General features: G+C 48.1%; 1 protein-coding gene across 2 annotated transcripts in view; it reads right to left on the bottom strand.

Moving 5' to 3' along the window:
• The window catches only part of STAC2 (SH3 and cysteine rich domain 2), a 40,344-nt gene extending 21,667 nt beyond the window's left edge, over nucleotides 1–18,677 (bottom strand). For both annotated transcript variants that reach the window (XM_081168751.1, XM_081168752.1), the window contains exon 1: nucleotides 18,084–18,677. In XM_081168751.1, the coding sequence (XP_081024877.1) occupies nucleotides 18,084–18,179 (96 nt within the window). In that variant the 5' untranslated portion in view covers nucleotides 18,180–18,677. The remainder of the gene's footprint in view (nucleotides 1–18,083) is intronic.
• Between the last annotated feature and the right edge of the window lie 4,579 nt (nucleotides 18,678–23,256).

Below are 23,256 nucleotides of genomic sequence, written 5' to 3'. Positions count from 1 at the left end.
AACAAAGTTTGGGAAGATCAAGCCCCAAAAAGGGATGCACACAACCAACACAGGTTTAAAGCCTGCATGGAACTCTGGGTCTGGGATGTCTTTGAGAAGGAGGCACTCCGCACCTCCTCAGAGGCACTCTGTTTCTATTGCTGCTTTGCTTGGCTTTCAAAGCAGGCCGTGGGACTGAGCCCTGAAGCCCAGTATGTGAAAACAAGAGAGCAAAGAAAGTACAGAGAAGCATAAAGCACTGGGGAAGGAGTGGCGGGGGGTCAAGGTGAGAGAGAAGGGGAGAGAGTGCCTGCTCACCATACCGGGGCTGCCTTTCTGCTGCATCGGCAGGGGACCCAGCTGGCTCTGCAGTCTGAGCTTAAAAGCTTTCAGCTCCACTTATGGCTGATGAGCCAGGCCCATTGGAGCGAGAGCGCTGGAGAAAAAGAGACACTGCCGCCATGCTCCCAAGCCGGGCACTGCTAATGGAAGCCGCAACACCTCACATGGTCCCAGGGAGCAGCAGCTCCTGTCGGCTGAGCGACAAGGGCGTTTGCAAAAGGCGGCTGGGAGCTGGTTGCTGAAATGCACCTTGGTGCTTGCCCCATGAGCACGTGGGCTGCAAGGAGCCCAGCCTGCTGATGGGCCAGCCTCTGAGACATGGCTGTTTGTACTTTTTAACCTTCGCCATGTGCCCAAGTGCTGTACAGAACAGGGGCATAGCAGGGGTTGCTGGGGTGATGGCACTGGGTGCAGTTTCCGGGGGGGGGGGTAGAGACACTGCACTTTTGGCTCCTCATGCCGCCTTACGAGCCAAGTGTGACCCTGACCCTGCTTGACTTAGGTGAGGGCATAAGCAAGGGCTGGGCTGGCGCAGCGGGCTCCATTCACCCTCTGCGCCCCACTTTGGGCACCAGCAGATCACGCTACACCACTGGCACAGAGAAATGGAATTGTTCCTTGCTGAAGGACTTACAATTCTATATTAGGCAGAAAAGGAGGAGGTTAGGAGAGAGGACAGGGTTGGTGTCAGGCAACTTGTGGCCCATGGTCTAATTTAAGGTTACCAGACATCCCCGTTTCCCGGTGACAGTCCCCGGATTTACACATCAGTCCCCATACAAAATCCATTGAAGTTGAAAAGCGTCCCTGGATTCATTGAAAAAAAAATCTGGTAACCTTAGTAATTGCATGTAGCCTTCCAGAAGCTGTGCAATCTCTCTTGCTCTCCAGATCACCACTTAAGAGTAGCTGCAATGTGTGAACTCCACCCACTTTGGCTCTAGCTCCACCCACTTTTGGTGCTGGTCCGCCCATGGGCATAGCCAGGATTTTTGTTGGGGGGGGCAGAACCTCAGTTTGCCATGTATTTTTATTGATTGGGGGGGGGGGCAGCTGCCCCTCCCTGCCTATACCCATGGCTCTGCCTACCCTCAGCTGATCCCCTAAGGTGATAGAAGAAAAAAAACCCCACTCCTCATGTAGGGAGCTTTGGGCCACAGCAAAGATGCAGGCAAGGTGAGCTCTGTTGTCCAACTGTACCTTTAAGAATGCTGCTCCTTTGCACATGCAATTAACTTATGGAATTCCCTGCTGCAAGAGATATAGGCAGCCAGGTCTAACCATGGCTATTCGCCACACTGGAAAGGGTGGGGGAGGAAGAGGACATTCCTGGATGAAATCAGAAGTTGGGAAGGCTTCTATAAATCCATGATTGTCCCAGAACATATGACGGGTCTGTTCTTTGTGGGAAGCCATGTTCAGGGTGGGGAAAAGCGAAGAGGCTTCAGTATAAAGGACTGGAAACTTGAATAAGCCGTGAAAAGGTTACCTCTTGAATCTCTTTCCAAGGCTGCGTCCTGGAATGCACAGATAGCGATGGAGGGAGCAGCAGCGCCAGGCATGTCCACAGCCTCTCTTTCTCCCCACTGGGAAGACCTACACCACAGATTTAATGCACATGACTTCCCCCAAAGGACCCTGGGAACTAATCTGCGAAGGATGCTGGGAAGACTAACTCTGTGACAGGGAAACTGCAGTTTTCAGAATTCTCTCTCTGTGTGTGGGGTGGGGAGTAATGTACTTTAAATGTGCTTTTGGGGTGTGTTTTAAATGTATGTTGCGGATCTGTCCATCTGAAACAGAGTGCCAGCCCCCACACATATAAGACTAAGGCTAATGTTTCTGGCATCGGTGCCTTTCATTTATAAAACAAAGCACCAGCTGGAGACATGCTCCGACTTTGTGGAAAATCTGTGGAAAAGCTGAAAAGAGGCCCAGCTTCAAAGCCTGGATTCAATCCCATGTGTTCTGTTCCAAAGAAAAGAGCTCTGCAAAGGATACACCGCTCAGCTCCCACTCTTCAGAAACATCACACGCCCTCTCCCCGCGCAGGGAAGGCAGATCAAGGTCGCCTCTGTACTACCCATTTTTCCCAGCATACATCCCAATTTGCTTGCAGGAAAGTTCTCCGATGTCTGCTGTTTATTGAGTACTCGTTTTGATTCCCACCTGCTCCAACCAGGAGGCTATACAATGCATTCAGCAAATGATATTCCCACAAATTTTGTGTGTGTTTCCCCACCACTTTCCTTACTGCACAAGGCCCAACTGTGTAAACCTGAATTTGCCAGGATGCAAATTGACATCGCACCTCCAAAAATGGCAGCATTCTGTGTTACTGTAGAGCTATAGTAACACTCCTTTGCTGTCAAGGACTTGAAAATTTGAGAACCTGCTCTGAGTCAAATGACCTGAGCAGTTCCTTAGGCTTTTAGTTTCAGTTCTTACAGAAGGTGTTAAGATGTTTTTCTGAATAAAACTCTCTCTTAAAAAAACAAAACTATTCCCCATTCTTGGTGCCTGTTATTGGACACAAACATTACAGTCTGGAAGCGGCTGCTAAGTCCACCAGCTGTTTAGACAGGAGGAACTGTAGCCTCTTGGGCAGAAGCAAGAGAAAGGTTTGGTTGTGTACACACCATACATTTAAAGCACTTTCCCACCCCAATAACCCTGGAAACTGTAGTTTGCCTCTCACAGAGCTCCAATTCCCAGCATCCTTGACAAACTACACTTCACGTGATTCTCTGGGGTGTGCTTGCATGCTTTAAAAGCACACAGCCTTGAAGGTTTTCCTCCAGATGTATGGCTGCTAGAGAAAAGCTACAAGTAAGTGAAGAAGCACAAGGTGGAATTTGAGTAACAGAACACGACTGGAAGCCACCATGAGGACTAGAGACTTGTTTTTTATTTTTGTTTCCCCAAAAGAAAGCACTAGACCCTAGGATCTGGCAGAAGAGGCTGCATGCTACACAGAACTGCAGCCTATTGGTAGGGAATAATATGGGCAAACTGGCCTCTCCCACACCATCCCTAGGACTGGCACAAATTTACTTCTGCCTTTCACCCAGCGCCTGCATTATGCATGTCTAAGCTCAGGAGAAGAAAACAGCTTCCCTGCTCCTGCTTCAGCTTCCTAAACAGGAGGCCCCACCATTTCTCCCTTATTCACCCTCTGCAACCATCCTAGGATCCTGCCAAGACACAGCTAAAAAACCTAATATTTCTTGACGTATGGCTCCAGCCCCTACGAGCTATTTTTAACCCGGCTGCTGTGAAAACAGCTTGGCATATAAAAGTCTCATGGGAGATTCAGCTCCCACCCTTTCAAAACATATAAAAAAAGCCTCCTCCCCCATATTTATGAAGCCATATACAATGTTTAACTTCCTGCTGTGCTCACCTCCCCACCGTCACCCGGTTATGTCTCCCACACAGAGCTCAAACATAGACTCACATCTTTGGGGATGTTTTCAACTACTCTTCCCCCCCCTCCACTTCTCCTCTGACATCCACAGTTGCCAAAGCCTGCTGCTTCCCGGTGCCTGCCATTGCCTACCAATGCGCAATGTTCAGGATGCGCAAATAATCACACAGGATTCCATGCCCATTCGGGGTTGATCTTTGCCCTGCTCCTCTGCCAGCCTTCTGCCTCAATGTTCTGCCTCTTTCCCCTGCCAGTTCAACAAGGACATGGCTAAAAACATCCCCCCCACCATTTCTTCACACATCTCATCCTTACAGATGGCTTGTTGTCCGCACCAGGGTATCACGTGGAACCAAAGTTGGTCCTGTTTTGATTAATTTAGCATCATCCACTGCAAAGAACTGCAATCTCGCACATTTCTCCCTCTGAATTTGAATGTCCCTGATCTGGGGATAATCCGGTAAGTTGTGTGTGTGTGCATGCGGGAGGGGGACGACTCCGACTCCAAATTGCTGCACACTTTGGGAAGTAGACACTTTGCATCAGTATTTCCCCCCCCCTCCCCTTATGGGTGGCTCAATCCTTTGATTTATGCTAGCCATATTTCAATATCTCAAGGGCTGTTACGTTGAGGATGGAGCAACCTTGCTTTCTCTTGCTCTGGAGGCTAGGACACGATCCAATGGCTTCGAGTTACAAGAAAGATTCCAGCTAAATATCAGGAGAACTTTCTGACACTAAGAGCTGTTTGACAGCAAACAGCCTCCCTCAAGGGGTGGAGGGAGGGCCCCTGAGTGCATCTTGCCTGAGAGTCCCTCCAGTTTTCCCCACTATCTGTATCCTTTCCTAACTGCAGACCCTTCTCTAGGCCAAGGATGGAATTCTTTCTATCCACTGTATGCAAAACTGTAGCTCCAAACTCAAACTCCTCCCCACCGTCTGAAAAAGCCCTTTGGACAGAGATGGCAAGACTGACGTATATGGCTATGCAAAATTCCAAACCTCTGAATTCCCAAACCAGTTCCCCAAAGAAAATATGGCCAAGGGACCCTGGGGAAGAGGAAGACACACCTTGCTCACTCGCATCAAACTTTTAAGGACCACCAGGTGGGACCTCACAAATGGTTTGCAGGAAAGTGAGCTCTTTCTGTTCAAAAACTGCCAGCCCAAAACGGCAGGGGCAAAGCCATAGTGGGTGGGGGTGGATCTTGAGGAGGAAAACAGCCAACAAAGAGTTTCCTTACGCACTCTGCTCAAAATTGCTGCCTAGTGAGCTTGCTTTTCATTAAAACAAACCACCACCTAGGGTTTTGTTATGTTTATTTGCATGCAACATCTAATTTGCCCCTCACTTTCCCCACCCTGGGTTCATATTCGGTCCTATTTGCTTTCTCCCTTTTTGTTGCTTGCTTAAGATTGCTGAGAATAGCTTTCCTTTACTAAAATGGCAAGTTTCTCGACCTCATGATGGGAGGTACATGACTGAAAACATTTTTGGAAGGCGCTGCATAAAGGTTCCAGTGTATCGGAACAGTGGCTATCTATGCTTCCCTCCTTGGTCTCTGCCTTGTGTGCCATGCCTGTTACTGACCCATAGCCTCCCCTGCTATCATCTTCTATGGGCCCACAAACTCCAAACTGCAAGCCTTTCTAGATTACTGCATTTGTAGCATAACAAGTCCGGCAGGAGAGTGCCCAGATGTCTCTTCAAGGCACAGCTCTCTTCATGGGTGTGGTGCTGATGCTGAGGAATCTTACTTCCCTCAGAGTCGCATTTCAACATACAGTGGTGCCTCGCAAGACGAAATTAATTCGTTCCGTGAATTTTTTCGTCTAGTGAATTTTTTGTCTTGCGAAGCACGGTTTCCAATAGGAATGCATTGAAAATCAATTAATGCGTTCCTATGGTCAAAAAAAGTCCAAACAAAGCCAAATTTGGTACAACAAGAGTTTATTAAGTGCTCTTTAAAGTCACACATACTGTAAAGAGCATTTCAAAATTCAAACCCAGAATTTTTTTTAAAAAGCAGCAGAGTGGCCCAATGGTCACAGAAAATCATAAAAATGCAGAAAAAAACCCACAAGCTTCCAGATTCTTGCAAACCCCTCCCCAACTGTTCCCCCAGCCACCCAGCACACAGAAATTCAAATCCAGAATTTTTTTTAAAAAACAGCAGAGTGGCCCAATGGTCACAGAAAATCATAAAAATGCAGAAAAAACACACACAAGCTTCCAGATTCTTGCAAACCCCTTCCCAACACCAAGTCCTTGAATTCCAAACACCCCAACCCAAAATCCAAAACCCCCCAAAAAAGTTTTAAAAGCTTAACTTACCAAATGGCTGCAAAGGAAGTTTTGGGAAAGCTTCAAAAATCACCAAAGTCTTTAAAAACCTCAAAAAAAGGCTACTATGTACACTGCGTTCTATGAGTTGCTCCTCGAAGTCAAGTCGCAACTGTATTAACGGTGTTAAGAAAAAGGAAACAAACTTGCAAGACGTTTTCGTCTTGCGAAGCAAGCCCATAGGGAAATTCGTCTTGCGAAGCAGCTCAAAAACGGAAAACCCTTTCGTCTAGCGAGTTTTCCGTCTTGCGACGCATTCGTCTTGCGGGGCACCACTGTATTCCTGCCAGGGAAGCACACTTATTTCCCGGCAACTGTTTTGTCAGATGCAACAATGCACAACATGGCAGGTGCCTCAGTGTGCAGGGCCCCTCTTGCCCAGCCCATTTGGTGAGGCTAAGCATGGGGTCCGCAAACTTTTTCAGCAGGGGGCCAGTCCACTGTCCCTCAGACCTTGTGGAGGGCCGGACTATATTGGGGGGGAATGAATGAATTCCTATGCCCCACAAATAACCCAGAGATGCATTTTAAATATAAGGACACATTCTACTCATGTAAAAACATCAGGCAGGCCCCACAAATAACCCAGAGATGCATTTTAAATATAAGGACACATTCTACTCATGTAAAAACACGCTGATTCCCAGACGGTCCGCGGGCCGGATTTAGAAGACAATTGGGCCGGATCCGGCACCCTACCCATGGGCTACGCTTTTAAAAATTATAATTCCTATAGTTTCTACACTAGAAACCTGCAACTAACGGGCCCAGCTTTCTAAAGGATTCCATTTGACAACCAACTCACTCTACAAAAGCAAGCTTAGCATCTAAACAAACAAACAATTAAACAAAAAACCACGGAGGGAGCAGGTGCAATTTCAGATGGCAGATAACCACCCAGTGCCCCTTTGCCACAGCTCCTGCGTTCGTGGCACTGGCCAAATGGTTACTGTTTTCCACTTCACGTCCAGATCCTCCGTGTAGCTGCAAGTGCCCAGGTTAAATTCCTTCCCATTCTCTTGAAGGGCTCTGACTCCTACAAGGAGGAGTCCTTTTGCTTGCAAATGGTAGCAAACAAATTGCATAGAAAGTGGCTACTTTTGCAGTGTGCCGACCACAACATAAAAGGTGGCTGGATTTTGTTGACTCCTAAGGTAATTGACCGTGATCCAGAACCAGCTGGTGATTTCTGATTTCACGTGTCTAAAAGGCCTGCTGTGATCAATTGGGTGGTTCACTTTGCGGAAGAAATTGCTTACAGCTGCGCAGACTTGGACATTACTGTCAGTGTCAGTCCCGGCAGCAACTAGGACTGGGCCTGCTGCTGCTGCTGTCTGACGGGTGGCGTTCAACATCAGGCGCAGTTTGGGGACTGAATCAGGCTTGGTCGCCAGGATGGAGGACCCATATCAAGAGTGGGATTGGGGAAGGTGGCTCCGATTCTGCTTTGTAATCTCTTCATGGCTTTTGTTATCACATACCATAATGTCCTCTTGGACCAGCTTGTAGGATAGGCATTTATTTACATTGGTTCCACTCCTACCTAAAGAGTCATGTCTAGAGAGCAGCATTGAGATACAGTGGTACCTAGGGTTACAGCTGCTTCAGGATACAGACGTTTCATGTTATAGACTCTGCTTACCCAGAAATAGTACCTCAGGTTAAGAACTTTACCTCAGGAAAGAAAGGGGGGAAAGAAAAAGAACTTTACCTCAGGATGAGAACAGAAATTGCGCGGTAGCAGAGGGAGGCGCCATTAGCTAAAGTGGTACCTCAGGTTAAGAACAGTTTCAGGTTAAGAACGGACCTCCAGAACGAATTAAGTTCTTAACCCGAGGTACCACTGGTACCTCCGGTTACGAACACTTTGGGTTACGAACTCTGCTAACCCAGAAATAGCAGCTCCTGGTTACGAACTTTGCCTCAGGGTGCAAATGGAAATTGTGCACCAGAGGCGCGTGTGCAGCAGAAGACATCATTATCAAAAGCGTGCCTCAGTATAAGAACGGTTTCAGCTTAAGAACGGGCCTCCGGAACGAATTAAGTTTGTAACCAGAGGTACCACTGTACTGTGTTTCATCCTCATGTTCTTTGTCCTATGGTGTACCACAAGGTACAGTCTTGTCTTCATTGCTGTTTCAGCCCCCTGGCTGCAGTCATTAGGAGTTAGGAGGCAAAGTGGAAGGGATCATTGGTTTGATCTTGTTTTTATTTTTAATCATGGATTTTGCATTCTTTTTTATATTGTGATTTAATGTTGTGAACCACCCTGAGATGTACAGATGAATGGCAGTATAAACAATTACTTACTTACCGGTACTTACTTACTTACTTAATAAATAAATAAATAAATAAATAAAGTCATCTGGCAATCTAGGAGTAGCTGTACTCAACAGGCTCCCCCCCTCTCTAAAATTGCAGGATGACAGTATAGGATGTAGACCCTTCATGCACTTGTATAATGAAATTTGGAACTCATTTATACAAAATAGTAAAGGTAAAGGGACCCCTGACCATTAGGTCTAGTCGTGGCCGACTCTGGGGTTGCATGCTCTTCTTGCTCTATAGGCCGAGAGAGCAGGCGTTTGTCCACAGACAGCTTCCAGGTCATGTGGCCAGCATGACTAAGCCGCTTCTGGTGATCCAGAGCAGCGCACGGAAACGCTGTTTACCTTCCCGCCGGAGCAGTACCTATTTATCTACTTGCACTTTGATGTGCTTTCGAACTGCTAGGTTGGCAGGAGCAGGGGCTGAGCAACGGGAGCTCACCCCGTCGCGGGGATTCGAACCGCCGACCTTCCGATCAGCAAGTCCTAGGCTCTGTGGTTTAACCCACAGCGCCACCCGCATCCCTTTATACAAAATACATTAGGCTAAAAATTGTAATGACAGTCATACCTTGGAAGTCAAACAGAATCCATTCCGGAAGTCCGTTTGACTTCCAAAACCTTCAGAAACCAAAGTGCAGCTTTGGATGCTGGAAGTTCCTGCAGCCAATCAGAAGCCACGTTGGATGTTTGGGTTCCAAAGAACGTTTGCAAACCGGAACACTCACTTCTGGGTTTGCGGTGTTCAGGAGCCAAAATGTCCAAGTACCAAGGTGTTTAGGTTCCAAGGTACGACTGTAAATGCATTTTTGTAGACATTGGTGAGTTGGGGAACTTCATTGCAACCTCAGAAGTAGTGTGCATTTTAAAGGGGAGCTGTGGTTTGGTTTTGCATATTGGCCAAGAAGTGTGGATTAGGGTAGTTTCTCATTAATATGCCAACAAAGTTGAATCCCAGGGCGTTTGGGATCCAAGGTACGACTGCATTAACTGGTAACATTTACTATAATGATGTACTCTAACCTTTTCTCTTTCACTTTTTTTTTAAACAGCCACATTTTATGTGCTGTATTTAAATTTAAAAAAATAAAAATAAAAAGGATTGCAGTACAGAAGCACAGCTGAATCTGGCCCTGTTCCTAGATTCCCAAGCGGTAGCCAGGAGCGCTTCCCCCCATTTCTGTCTTATATCCAGGTTGCACTGTATTTCTTTTCTTTGAGAACCTGACCCGGTCATTTATATCCTGGCCACCTCCTGGCTAGATTACTGCATTATGTTGTTTGTAGGGCTGCCCTTGAAGACAGCATGGAAACTTCCATTGGTTCGATGTGCAGCTCCCAGGGTTCTGAGCGGAACTAGTCAACCAGATTCAGATCATATGACACTGATCTTATACGCCAGGTGGGCTGGCTGCCAGCTTGCTTCCAAGGTGCTGGTTTTGACCTTTAAAGCCCTCCATGCAGGCTTTGACAAAACCACTGCCAGGGTAATTATGGGGAGAGGCCCTCCCTGCTCTGAAAAGACAGGGAGGAAGCTGAGCCAGTAGCTCTGCAAGGGAAGGCATGCTCCGTTCCTCTTATCTGTGCTGAATCGATGGGAGCTAGCGGGAAAAGGGAGAGGGAATAGAAGGTGGAGCCAGATTCTCCTTTTTGGGTCTGAAATGCTCACAGCGACTAAGGAAAGTCAGAGCAGAAAGCGCTCTTTCTAACTGCGAAAGATGAAACACCTCAATAAAGCCCAAAGAAATATAAATACGAGGAAAAGGAATAAGCAGAAGCTGGGTGCTCCTCTCCTTTTCTTTGGTGGGAACTGCACTTTCCCTTTGGCCCATCATTTTTAATTTCCAACCACCCTTCCTGTAAGGTCCAACACATGGAAGAAATGCAATGCAAAGCTGACGAGGAGAGAGTGAAAGCGGGCACAACCTAGACGAGCAAAGGTGGGGAATTCACAGCACCCATGCCTGCCCCACCACCCACTCCCTGATTCACTAACCTACTGAGTGATCAGCACATGACCTTCGACCTCTCCAGCATCACTCAGCGGCCCACACCATGGCTGAACAGAGGTTTGAACACAGTTCTCTCAGACTCCGCTCTATTTACACTTGCTCTTAAAGGTAAAGGGACCCTTGACCATTAGGTCTAGTTGTGGCCGACTCTGGGGTTGCGGCGCTCATCTCGCTTTATTGGCCAAGGGAACCGGCGTACAGCTTCCGGGTCATGTGGCCAGCATGACTAAGCTGCTTCTGGTGAACCAGAGCAGTGCACGGAAACGCCGTTTACTTCCCGCCAGAGTGGTACCTATTTATCTACTTGCACTTTGATGTGCTTTGGAACTGCTAGGTTGGCAGGAGCAGGGACTGAGCTATGGGAGCTCACCCTGTTGCGGGGATTCGAACCGCAGACCTTCTGATCGGCAAGTCCTAGGCTCTGCAGTTTAACCCACAGCGCCACCCCTTACACTTGCTCTTAAGGGATCTAAACAACACGAGCCTTTTTCATTTTCTGTTTCTCCCTACCCCATGTTTTTTGTTAAATTTGCAAACACACACACACACGGATCTAAATTTCCCAATGCTGGTTTTAATACTCTTTCAGACCCTGCTATCAGATCTAAAATCAGGGATGGGGAACTTGTAGTCTAACAACATTTGGAGGGCCACAACTTCCATCAGCCTTCAGGACCATCAGTTACATTGGCTAGGGCTGAAGACAGCTGGAGTCCGGCAACATCTAAAGGTTCCCCATCCTTGGCTTAAATTAAGCCAGTGCTCACTAGAGCTTATCAGCAGAATCTGTCTTGAATGCAGGAGGTCTCAAGTGCAACACTTGGCATCTTCAGGTTAAAGAAAGGAGAGCTAAAAAAAAAAAAGACCTCAGGGTACCAGATGTGTTCGACCAATGTGTTCGACTCTGCAAACGGCAGTTTCATATGTTCATGATAGGGGAGAGTACCTCTGAGCATGAACAGAGTTTATTTCTGCCATCACTAAGCAGCCAAACCAGTCTGGGAATTATTCTGGCTGCAAGCTTTTAGAGTCTAGGAAGTGATTCTGCTACAATCACTAGCTCCAGCACCTCTCCTTTCAGAGAAATCCAAGGCCAATTCCTTGTGAACTTTAAAGCCTTTTATTTATAAATTTACGGTACTTCCAACCTTGAATAGGGGCAGGGGAAGCACAGATCAGCCAAAACATCTCTCACTGTGTCTGTTCTGTTTGATTCTTTGCTTTGCTTAAGGGGCTGCGGAGAAGGCCGCAGAAAGATATTCCTTACGCATTGTAAAGATGCCGGACAATCCTTGATATACACAACCTTGATGTAGGTCCCTTTTCTTTCCAAAGACACTTTGACATCAAATCAGATCAAGGAGAAACAGAAGGGTTTGCTTGTTCCTCTGTCTCTTAAAACACACACATACACACAAAATGCCACAACTTAAAATAAGGCAGCCTAGAAATTGCCTTTAAAAATACAACACAAAACCAACCGGGTTTGCTCAAAAACACACTATAAGATCAGGCAAGCCGAGAGCTCCAGAGATGGGGCAAGCCAGAGAAATCTCTTCTAGTTCTCCACATGTGCTCAGAAGCTTTGAGGTGGTTAATCGTGGCTTTCTTTCCACTCCCATTTGCCTTCTGCCCCTCATTTACCCCCCTCTTTCCTATTTTCTCCCTGCCACAGCTCCCTTAGAAGGCACTGCAACCTGAATCCACAGCAGGCTGCCTGCTCAAGGCTGGGCTTGGTGAGCAAAAGGTCTTAAAAAGGAAGAGAAAAAAATGATTGAGACAAGGAGGGGAAGCTGGAAGGGCATCTGTAGTTTGTTATTGTTCCTGATTATTACTGAGCTAGTGCAGCAAATTGAAGAGGCGCTGGCAAGGCTGCTTTCAATGATCCCAAATTAACAGGAATAGTCCCGTATATAAATATATGCTCCTAGGAAGAGAAGAGACATGGTCCATAAATTTTATCCCTGTTTTGTTTTGCCTTTGGTGGAGACACAGGGGATGCCTCCAGTTTCAGCCCCCTTTCCTTGGCATCTACAGGCAAACTAATGCCTGGGGCCAGATCCAGCCCAATCGCCTTTTAAATCTGGCCCATGTACAGTCCGGGAATCAGCATGTTTTACATGACTAGAATGTGTCCTTTTATTTAAAATGCATCTCTGGGTTATTTGTGGGGCATAGGAATTTGTTCATTCTCCCCCCCCAAAAAAAAATAGTCCGGCCCCCCACAAGGTCTGAGGGACAGTGGACCGGCCCCCTGCTGAAAAAGTTTGCTGACCCCTGGGTCTAGACGTTAGATCTCTGAAAGGGAGCAGAGCAGATGCATGTTCAATATTTACACACGCATGTAAACGTACTCACACAGGTGTAAGGAGCCAGCCAGCTGCTTCCATTTCACCTCCCTCCTTTCACTCCCACGACCAGATAAGAAATGAGCGCAGGGATCATGGGAGTTGTAGGCCAAAAACATCTGGAGGGCTGAGTTTGAGGAAGTCTGGTCAATAGGGTAACTAATGTTTATGGTCACATCCTGCTCCAGAAGTCAGCACAGAAGAGAGTGTTGTTGTCTACACGGACAGGCAAAGAAGAGCCTTCTGGAATGCACAGTCTTTGATGGGAGGAAGATCTGAGGCAGAGACTGGTCGCGTAAGAACCAGGGTGTCAGAAGTGCACGAAGAGGGTGCCCCCGTCTTCATGGTGGGAGCAGCTCTTCCATGACTCCTGAGTAAAAGAGCTGTGGGAATCCAGATTGTGGACTCCATACAGGGACCAGAAGATGATCAGGCCCACAGTGAGGTGCGGACTGAACTATAGAAACTGAATTGTGAAACCCTCTTGCAGAGTCCCCAACTGGCGTGTTGTGTTTGTGGACAGGCCTATGCACCGCAAAGGAGGCTGTGCAGAAGACCATCTTGGTGGTACTATACCCTCCCGTCTCCCATGTTAATTAACAGGGACAGGAAGCGTTATTTGCATTCTTCCACCACAGGTGCCAAAAAGGTCAGGAGTCAAGCTTGGCCTGAGGAGAGGAGGAGAATTACTCTTGCCATCACCACTGAGCAACTGCAGCATCCTCTCGCCCCCCCCCCCAACCACATGTGGGGCTGGGTGTGCTTGTGCGTGCCTGTGTGAATCCACAGTGTGAGGGGAAGGGGTCAGGATTACAAGCTGGGACACAATTTGCCTCAGGCATGAAACAGCCTCCTCAACACACATCTACGGTAATTGAATGATGCACTAGGGCTGAAGTAGAGCTCTGTTCTCTTTTAGACCCCAATACTGGTAAAGAACTCCAGAGGAGCCCTGGTGGGTCAGGCCAGCATCCTGTGCTCCCAGGGGCCAACTAAATGCCCAAGGGAAGACCACAAGCAGGACCTCAGCACATCAACAACCTCCCTGCTTGCAAGACCCAGAAGCTGGTATTTAGAGGTGTGGCAGAAACGATTTGCAGAATCCTATTTCAGGTGCACAGAGCAGAGGTTTTTGTATTCCCCTCTGCAACACTCCACCTTTCTCCAAACATACTTATCTCTGTCTTTTAAACTTGAGCATTAAAAAAACCAAGCTTTAAAAAAACACGTGTGATTTGGCTCCAGGTAAAAGCCTCATGATTCCCCCCCCCCCCCCAGCCTGTACTTTCTGTCCCTGATTAGTATCAAAACTGCTCTCCATCTCTTTGACTAGGTAGAAAAAGACCTTTGGAAAGGCTCCCGGTGGCAGCTGATTGGCCACTCCAGGCTAGCTCACGCCCCCACCGAAGCACGACTCTTCTGCTGCACAACGTTTATTTCTACATTCATTGCATTCATTTCCCACCTTTGCTCCGCGGAAAAGAGGAGGGTCAGCCAGTCTGACCACACCTAGCCCCCTAAGTTCCCCTGGAGGCACACAGGGCCAGCCCTACTGATGGGCAGAGTGAGACGGCTGCCTCAGAGGTGCAGATGCTGGAAGGCAGGGAGCAGAAGAGAGGTGCTGGAGGCAGGGCTACTGTGTGTCTGTGTGTGTTGTGGGGCTTGCACACGGTGCCCCCCTAAGCTAGTGTGGTGAAGAACGCCTGTCCTGTCACTATTACCGAGGTAAGATTCCACTGCCTTCTGCACATGTCGTGTCTCGCTTGAACCCAAGTCTCTCTCCCTCCCCATTCTCTGGACAATTTATACAATCCATGGAATCAAGTGGTAAAGCTCTCTTTGGACTGTTCCACTGCTGGTTGCCGCTGGATGGGTTGGCCCACCACCCAAGGCACCCACCCACCCAAATATCCTTGTCCAGAGAAAACCAGCCTGTTGAGGAGAAGGCTAGGATGATCCATATACATTTTGTGTGTGTGTGTGTGTGTGTGTGTGTGTTCTGGGAGTCCCCACCACACACACACACACAGGGGAGCCTTCAAAATACACAATATCCTACTTCATCACCAACCTGGAGTGGTACAGTCCAGAACAAGGCTCAGCACTATGAGGCAGTATAAAGAGATCAAGAGGCGGTATGACAGCCAGTGTAGTGTAGTGGTTAGAGAGGACTAGACTAGGACCTGAGAGGCCACAGTTCGATCCCCACTCAGCCATGGAGACTTTGAACCAGTTGCTCACTCTCTCAGTCTAACCAACCTCCTATGGTTGTTGTGAGGATAAAATGGGAGGGTGGTGGTGAAGTATGCATGCCACCTTTAACTCCTTGGGGGGGGGGAGGCAGGATACAAAGGTAGATAAATAAACAAACAAATAAATAAATAGCGTCATTTCCCCACCCCCCACCCCAAAAATGGCCCACCAGTGATCTACCTCGCAGATTCTGAGCATGGAGCAGCAGCAGTGAGACGAGATCAAGGTTTACAAATTAATTACAAGTTTAATGAGAAATGATTAATAACAAAGAGGAACAACAGCCACTTGGTACACAGACTTGCGAGCCATCTGGGAGTGCTTCACCCACGCAAGGAACCTGCGGAACACTGCGTTTCGACCTCCCCCATCTCTCCCCACACTTAACTTCCGAGAAAGTGAACTGCAGGGCAAAGCAGCACCATGTCCTGTTGTGCTTGCATAAGACAAATGCACACACACACACACTGAGCTGGGACTTGTCAGGGGTGGATAAAAAAAAAACCTCTGCAGCACCACAGCTTGTCCTCCCTCGATTTCAAATCTACTTGGGATATTAGATGAATTAGAAGCCAACGTCACAGCACTGACATCAGCAGAGATGCTGTCATCAGAGCAGGCGGGAGATCTAGCCTGTGTATTCACACAACACAGATTTTCCCTCCTCCTCGGCCCATGAAGACGTTAATATCAAATGGGAGCGGGGGTGGAATGCACATGATTAGAGTTAAAATAAGAAGCCTGCCCCCCCCCCCAATTTCTTATGCCTTAGCCTAGATTGTGTCATGCAACACATGAGGTTCTGGTCTGCATTTGCAAGTACAGTGGTACCTTGGGTTAAGAACTTAATTTGTTCTGGAGGTTCTGAAACTGTTCTTATCCTGAGGTACCACTTTAGCTAATGGGGCCTCCCGCTGCTGCCGCACGGCCAGAGCACGATTTCTGTTCTCATCCTGAAGCAAAGTTCTTAACCAGAGGTACTATTTCTGGGTGAACGGAGTCTGTAACCTGAAGTGTCTGTAACCCGAGGTACCACTGTATCCATCAGTGCCTGCCCCTACCATAACCAGCCGAGATCCTGCTGTCTGGGGTGAAATATGTCACCAGCTAAGAACTCTTGATTCTGCCCCCATTCTGATTCTTAGGGTGTATGTACAGCTTCAGCATTCTCCAGGGGTGTATGGAAGTCCCTAAATCTATGATCAGTAATTGCAAGAATGGAGAAAGCAGCAGTCCTCTGAACATGCACAGAGTGCTTTTTTTTTTGTTCAAACCACAATGGAGAGGAAGGAGGGAGGCAGGCTCTAGGAAATGAGTGACAAGATGCAGGTGAGCCAGTGCCAGACACTTGCCCTTTCAACAACTGGTTCCTCAAGTGCCTGTTATCTTTTCAGAGCCAAAGGCTTCCAGCTTTAGAAAAACATAGAAACCACAACACTTTCCGTGGAGGAAAGTCATTATAGCAAACTGAGCCTCCATAAACAGGATCAGCATTCCTTGGAATTACAGATGCTGGGAGAGAAGCACCAAGAGAAGGCCCTTTAGTGCTCTATCCTGGAGCTACTTAGAAGCATCCAGTGGGCTGGATTCTGGACCAGGATCCTGCGCAGAATTCTGGACTAGATGCACTTTGCTCTGGTTCAGCCAGGCAATTAAAATACTGTATATAAATCTACATTTAGCAAAGCAATTCCCCCCCTTCCTTCTCCACCCCTCCTCTCCAAAATTGGGTCCCAAGACACTCTCCCCCCTCTAGGCTTTCAGCTGCGAAAGAACACAACCATTATAACAGCAAAGCCTGCAATTAAAGAATGTGCTAATAAGTCACACTACTGCAGTGGAACACACACACAGACCCACCAGGCTAAATTGCTGGTTTCCAAATCCCACCCCTCTCCCGCCATCATTAAGATGTTATTATGATTCCCACGCTAGTAACCTTTTGGAACGCACTCCCCCTCCAATACACACACTGACACACGTGTGTGTGTGTGTGTGTGTGTGTCTGCGTGTGTGTGAAACATCCCTCCCTCTCCACCCACCCCCCTTGAAAACATACAAGCCTAAGTTAGGTATTGGCCAATATCCTAGATTTTCACAGAGGTATAGATAGATATACACTGCATTTTTTTTCAGCCATTTACCTTTTCAATGACTGAGGTCGATGGAGAAGAGCGGGGCATGAAGTCTATTTACAACACTGATTATATGGGGGGGTGCAGAACCCAGCTAATATGACAGGTTCGGGTTGTATGGCATTTTAAAGTGCCATGTACTGTATCTATAGATATGAAATCGCACGGCTTCCTATTCTGCCGTTTGATCTAGGAATTGATTCGGCATATAAGACACAGACAAGAGGTAACTTAAGATCCCCCCCCCCGAATAGAATCGTTCCTTACTGGGAAGCCAAGAACACACGTATCTACACACACACACACACGCCGCTCGACATCCAGAGAGGGAAATCGGTCACAAGACTGGGAGGAATCCGGTGGTTTGACTCCCCACCTCCGGGTCCCCACTGATCCCACAGCACCGTAACCCTACAGTGCCCTATGCAAAGAGCGAGTGCACCGCATAGGAGAGAGAGAGGGGGGGGATGTCCACGCGGGGAAACCAACTCAGCCCCACACTGCGGTTGTGGAGCAAACGTAAAGGCGCGCTTTGGCGGGTGAGGAGGGGGCGGCCACGGACTCCTCGTTTACTGCAGGGAAAGGGAGGCACGAGCGGTTAAGGGAGATGGAGAGGAGACGCAAAGAGACACATATACACACGCTCGAGTCTAGGGGAGAAATTGTTTGCAAACCAAAGCGATGGGCAGGTGGGTGGTGTGGAGATGCTCACATCTTCCAAGAGGGAAGAGAGAGAGACACACGCACAACACAGCAGACAACACAAAACCAAACAGCGTCCCCAACCCGCTCGATCCCGGGCGGGAGGCAGCTCTAACCAAGGAGGATCAGATTTGCGCTTTCTAAAGAGAAGAGCAGAGAGGCGGCAAGAGAGAAAGTCTGCGCCACGGCTCGCGCGGAGGGAAGCCTTGGGTACCTTCGTCTCGTGGAGGCTGGGAGCGGTGCCCGGAGTCTGCTGCGGATCGCTGTTGTGCTGCTGCGGGTCATTTTCCTTCTCCGTGATCTCGGTCATGGTACAGAGGCGGCTGCTCCGGCCGTTGGGCGACCGGACCTGGGTCCGGGGTCCGGAGGAGGAGGAGGAGGAATGGACGAGGAGCAGATGCAACTTCGGGTTGTCTTCTCCTGCTCTCCACGAAGCGACCTTTTTCTTTCCTGTGCCTGGCTGGGAAGTCTTAATTCTTGGTTCTCTGAATTAAATTTTGTTTTTAACCCCGGTTAGAATTATTTGGGGTTCTCTCCACCCACCCCGCTTCCTCGTATAAGGACGAAAGAAATGACCCAGTTATTAAAGAGGAAAGAAAAGGGGGGGAAAAACACCTCCCGCTAAACTCTTCTGAATGGGGAGCGGAGGGTCTGTTCTGCCATTGGAGACCTCCCCTTTTATGCAGATTAAAACAAGCGAATTCGCATCTTCTTCTGCCACCCACCTCCCGGGCTCTGCAACAGAAACTGAGCGAAGGCTGCCAAATGCTGGTCTCGCTCCTGCTGCCGCTTCCTCCAAGTTTGATTTCAGGAGCGCCTTGACTCCTCCCCATTTCTTGTATTATTGTGATCGCGCAAAGCCCGCCCACCCCACTCCTCCTTTTTACGAGTGGTTCATTAACCTCGCCTTTTTCTTTTGATATGCTAATACAGCACGTAGGAGGGCGCTTTCCCATTGGCCCCTCCGGCGAGAGGGCAGGCGAGAGAGGCTGGGCGCCTCCACCAATGGGTGGGTCCTCGCTGAAAAGTTACGCGCGTATTTGCGAGAGAAGGAATGAAGCTGCCTTGGGTGTTTGCAGGTCAACACCAATCAGATTTCCTCAATTTCACGCACTATGTTTCAGCGCTGGTGCCTGGAAGCTAAACAAAGGATGGGAGCGCCTTCTTCCTCAGCTGTCTAGACCTGGACTTTGCCAAGTGGAATATCCGAAGAGTCCTGCTGGATCACGCCACGAGTCCAAGTAATCCTGTTCCCCTTGGTAGCCAACAGAAGCCTTAGTTTATCTCCAGCATTTGCCTGGAATACTGCCTCTTATTGACCTTCATTTGCTATCATACCTGCTGCACTCTGCTGCCAAAATTATTCACCTCTCCTGCCTTTGTTTTTTTAAAATAGATATTTATTAAAGTTTCAACATATTACAAAAATAAGCAAAAAAAGAAAGAAGAAATAAAGGGAAAAAATGAAAAATGAAAATACAAGATAAAAACAATTAAAAAACAGATTAGTCTTTCCATGTCTTATCTTTCATTTGCTTGTTTCCCCGACCTCCTCGCACCTTTCCCTCTTTGATTTTATCTTAATCCCTTATCTTAAAATATAATAAGACTCTGATGCTTCACCCTTTCACGGGTTTCCTGACCACTCCGAGATCAAGCATGAGCTCCTTGTCCCTCTCTCCAGGGGCCTCTCTCAGATGCATTCTTGCTTGTGTCCTAGCTGCCTCCAACTCTCTGTTCAAAGGTCTCTTGCTCCCTCAAAAGGGCTCACCCTCTCTTCCCTTGCTGCCCTGTGCGCTTGGAAGTGCCTCCCAGGAAACCTTTGATGCTTCCTTCAAATCCCTCCTCAAAAGCCACCTTTCCCAGGAAGCCTTTGGCACAACCTCCCCAATTTCCCTACGCGTGTGGTGCTGTGGGTTAAACCACAGAGCCTAGGACTTGCCGATCAGAAGGTTGGTGGTTCGAATCCCTGCTACTGGGTGAGCTCCCGTTGCTCGGTCCCTGCTCCTGCCAACCTAGCAGTTCGAAAGCACGTCAAAGTGCAAGTAGATAAATAGGTACCGCTCTGGCGGGAAGGTAAACGCCATTTCCGTGTGCTGCTCTGGTTTGCCAGAAGCGGTTTAGTCATGCTGGCCACATGACCTGGAAGCTGTACGCCAGCTCCCTCGGCCAATAAAGCAAGATGAGCGCTGCAACCCCACAGTCTGCCACGACTCGACCTAATGGTCAGGGGTCCCTTTACCTGTACTCACCCCAATTTCCCTACCATGTGCTGTAACTCAGCCTGCAAGGATACTTTTGGAAGACCTGTGTGTTGAGCATTCATTTTGATTTGTTTGCAGGGAAGCCTAGATGATGTGATCTCAAACAAGTGTCACCTTGCACTTTCCAGTGCGTTGCCCAGTTACTCTCCTTTCTGCAAAAGGTCTGATATTTTGGGAAAGTGGGTTTGTTGCACAAGACCTCCCAGTCAGCTACAACTTCGCAACCTGCACATTTCAGGAATACTTTCTGTAGATTTCAAAATGCTGCTTTCTCCTTTAGAGTTGACCTAAGCCTAAGCACGTGCAACTAAAAACAAATGCACACTGCATCTCTGTTGTCCCCTGCTTCCCTGCTTCTAAGCTCCTTCAGGTAGGGACCTGTCATCTTGGATCCATACAAGCAAAGAAAGAAGGAAATGATTTGCACCTCCCTTTTCCCTTTCATACAGCAATGCCCAAGGCGCCATACAATCAAATGTAGTAACAAGCACAAGTTACATAGCGCAGGTATTATAACCAATATACCTTTACACACAATCCAGGGGAAAAAATTGTTTCCCTCAAAGAATTTTGGGCCCTGTAGTTTACCCCTCACAGAGTTATAATTCCCAGAAACCACTGAATCACAGAACTGTAGAGTTGTAAGGGACCCCTGAGGGTCATCTAGTCCAACCCCCTTCAATGCCGGAATCTCAACTAGATTATACATGACGGATGGCCACCCAGCCTTTGCTTAAACACCACCTCTCGTCGGAGTCTGTTCCACTATCAAACAGCTCTTACTGACAAAGTTCTTCCTAATGTTTAGTTGGAATCTCCTTCCTTATAACTTGGATCACGTCCTTATACCCTTACAGTGCCCAGAATTCTTTGAGGGGTGGCGGGATTGTGCTTCATATGTGCTTTAAAGGTATAGTGTGTACATAGCCTAAGACAGCAGCAAATGTCACAGTTTGGAAGATCTTATCCAAGAAGAAGCTCCGCTAAAACCATAGGCTCCTTTGATGGTGAGGAAAGACTGTCTGGGAGGAGATCAAGCAGGCATTCAGGGGAAAGGCAGTAGATTATCCACCAATGGCTTCTAGGCAGTCTCCCATCCAGGTCCTGTCCAGGCAGATACCTGCTTAGCTTTAGCAATGCAACAACACACTTCCAGGCCATTCTCTAGGTCCTGTAGCAGACAAATGCAGTAGCTGGGAAAGCCAGCAACAGGAAATTTTCTGGAGCCTACTCAAGACAAGTGTTCCAGAGCAAGGGAGAGGATGCAGAAGAGTCCTAAGTCTTTGAGATGCTGCAAGGAGAATAACAGGGATGCTATGACATTGCTTAACCTCTGCCCTTGGGTCTCTCTCTCATTACTGTTGGCTGTGAGGCATGTGCCCCCCTCCCTTCAGCCTACTCAATGACTAGTGAGAATAAATGCTCCCTTGGGGAAGATGCAGGGATGAAGGTCAGAGAGAGGGGGGGAGTGAGGGGGGGCTGATGCCTGGAATAACATATGTCTGGCAGAGTTAATGCACAAGGACGGTGGTAGCTGTATGAGTAAAATGTGGTGGGTAGCACATAAAAAGGTGGGGTGAAGTCATCAGGCGGATGGGATGAACAGCCAAAAGGTTTTTTCCCCTTTTTTTAATTGTGGGGGAAGAAAGCCATAAATTATCTTCACTCTGTTGAGGTTTCTTCTTTTTTCTTCTTTTTTAAGGAAGATGAGTGTGTGGGAAGGAAATGAGCTATTGTCTTCACCAGTGTCCTTGCAATGAGCACCACCATCACCAAAGCACCCTGACCCCCTCCCCTCCATCTTTTCCACCCCCACCTAGCGCACACTCTCCTGCTCTCTCTCCTGGGTAAATTACAGCAGCTGTTCAAAGAGAAAATTATCCCCAGCCCTATCTACAAGGAGAAGAGAAATCCCAAGTGCTGAGATCATTGTTTGCTAAAAGGAGCCAATTTCTTGATCAGATAAGAGGGGGTTGTTTTGAAAAACTAGGATGCGGAAGGAAAGATTAAAAAAACAACAACATGCCAATCTGGAAAAGCGGATCAGAAGGCGGCGGCGATAGCAAAAGCAAAAGGAAACCTTTGCTTTTGTCACATCAAGCAACTTGTGGCGTGATGGAAGGCTAGATTTGCTTTCAAGTTGAATTTGTTGGGGAGGGGTGCTCAACTTGTTCAATGCCTGTTCAAGCACACAATGAAAGGTTCCCCATTTCTTCTTTCAGAGTGACAAGGTGGGTGTGAGTCAGACTTAGCTCTTTATACAATTGGTGCTCTAAGGAACCATTAGATTGCTCTTTGCGGAAGACCTTCTTTGAATGCAAGTACCACCAGAGTTACTTGCAACAGGGGGGAGGAATGGATCCTAGGAACCCTAAGATCACATCACCTGGTAACAAAAGGAAAATATCCAGAGCTGTGTGAAGCAACCAGATTTTGCTGAAATTTGTAGGCTGTTATGCATTAATATGGGAATACACTGAGGGCCTTCTGGCGGTTCCCTAACTGTGAGAAGTGAAGTTACAAGGAACCAGGCAGAGGGCCTTCTCAGTAGTGCCCGGCTCTGTGGAACACCCTCTCGTCAGATGTCAAGGAGATAAATAACCACAACTTTTATAAGACATCTTGTCCTGAATCCATGGCCCTACCTGACAGCCAATCAGTATGTCAAGACCAAAGTCCAATCTGCAGGTCAAGCCACACAAGCAAAATCCAAAGGTCAGGAAACACAGTCCAGGGGCAATCCAAGTAGCCAAGTCTGAAGTCCAGCAGTCAGAATACAGTCCAGAATCAAAGCCAAAGCACAGTCCCATAGAGATCCAGGAACATCCAAGCTGAGGTCCCTCAACATGGGCAGCTGAGCAGACCCAGCCCGTCAGCTCTGCTTCCCTTTTGTACTTTGCAGGCTGATTGCAGCACCTGGGCTTGACGAGGCAGGTGACCCTCACCTGTTCTAAGCCTGCTCCAGCTGAGGAATCACATCCCTCCTCCAGAGCTAGCGAGCCCCACCTGGCCAGCTGTGGGCCTTTGTCTGCCTCAGCCTTCTAGAGGGCCACTCCTGCTGCTCCTTACACCTCACAGCCCATGTTCATAGGGACAGGGCCCCCTCTGGCTCTGGTGATGGAT

Source organism: Podarcis bocagei (assembly GCF_964188305.1).
Source record: "Podarcis bocagei genome assembly, chromosome: 13".
NCBI classification, from domain to species: Eukaryota; Metazoa; Chordata; class Lepidosauria; order Squamata; family Lacertidae; genus Podarcis; species Podarcis bocagei.
Note: the sequence above shows the minus strand (reverse complement) of the source record. Positions and strands in the feature narration are given on the sequence as shown.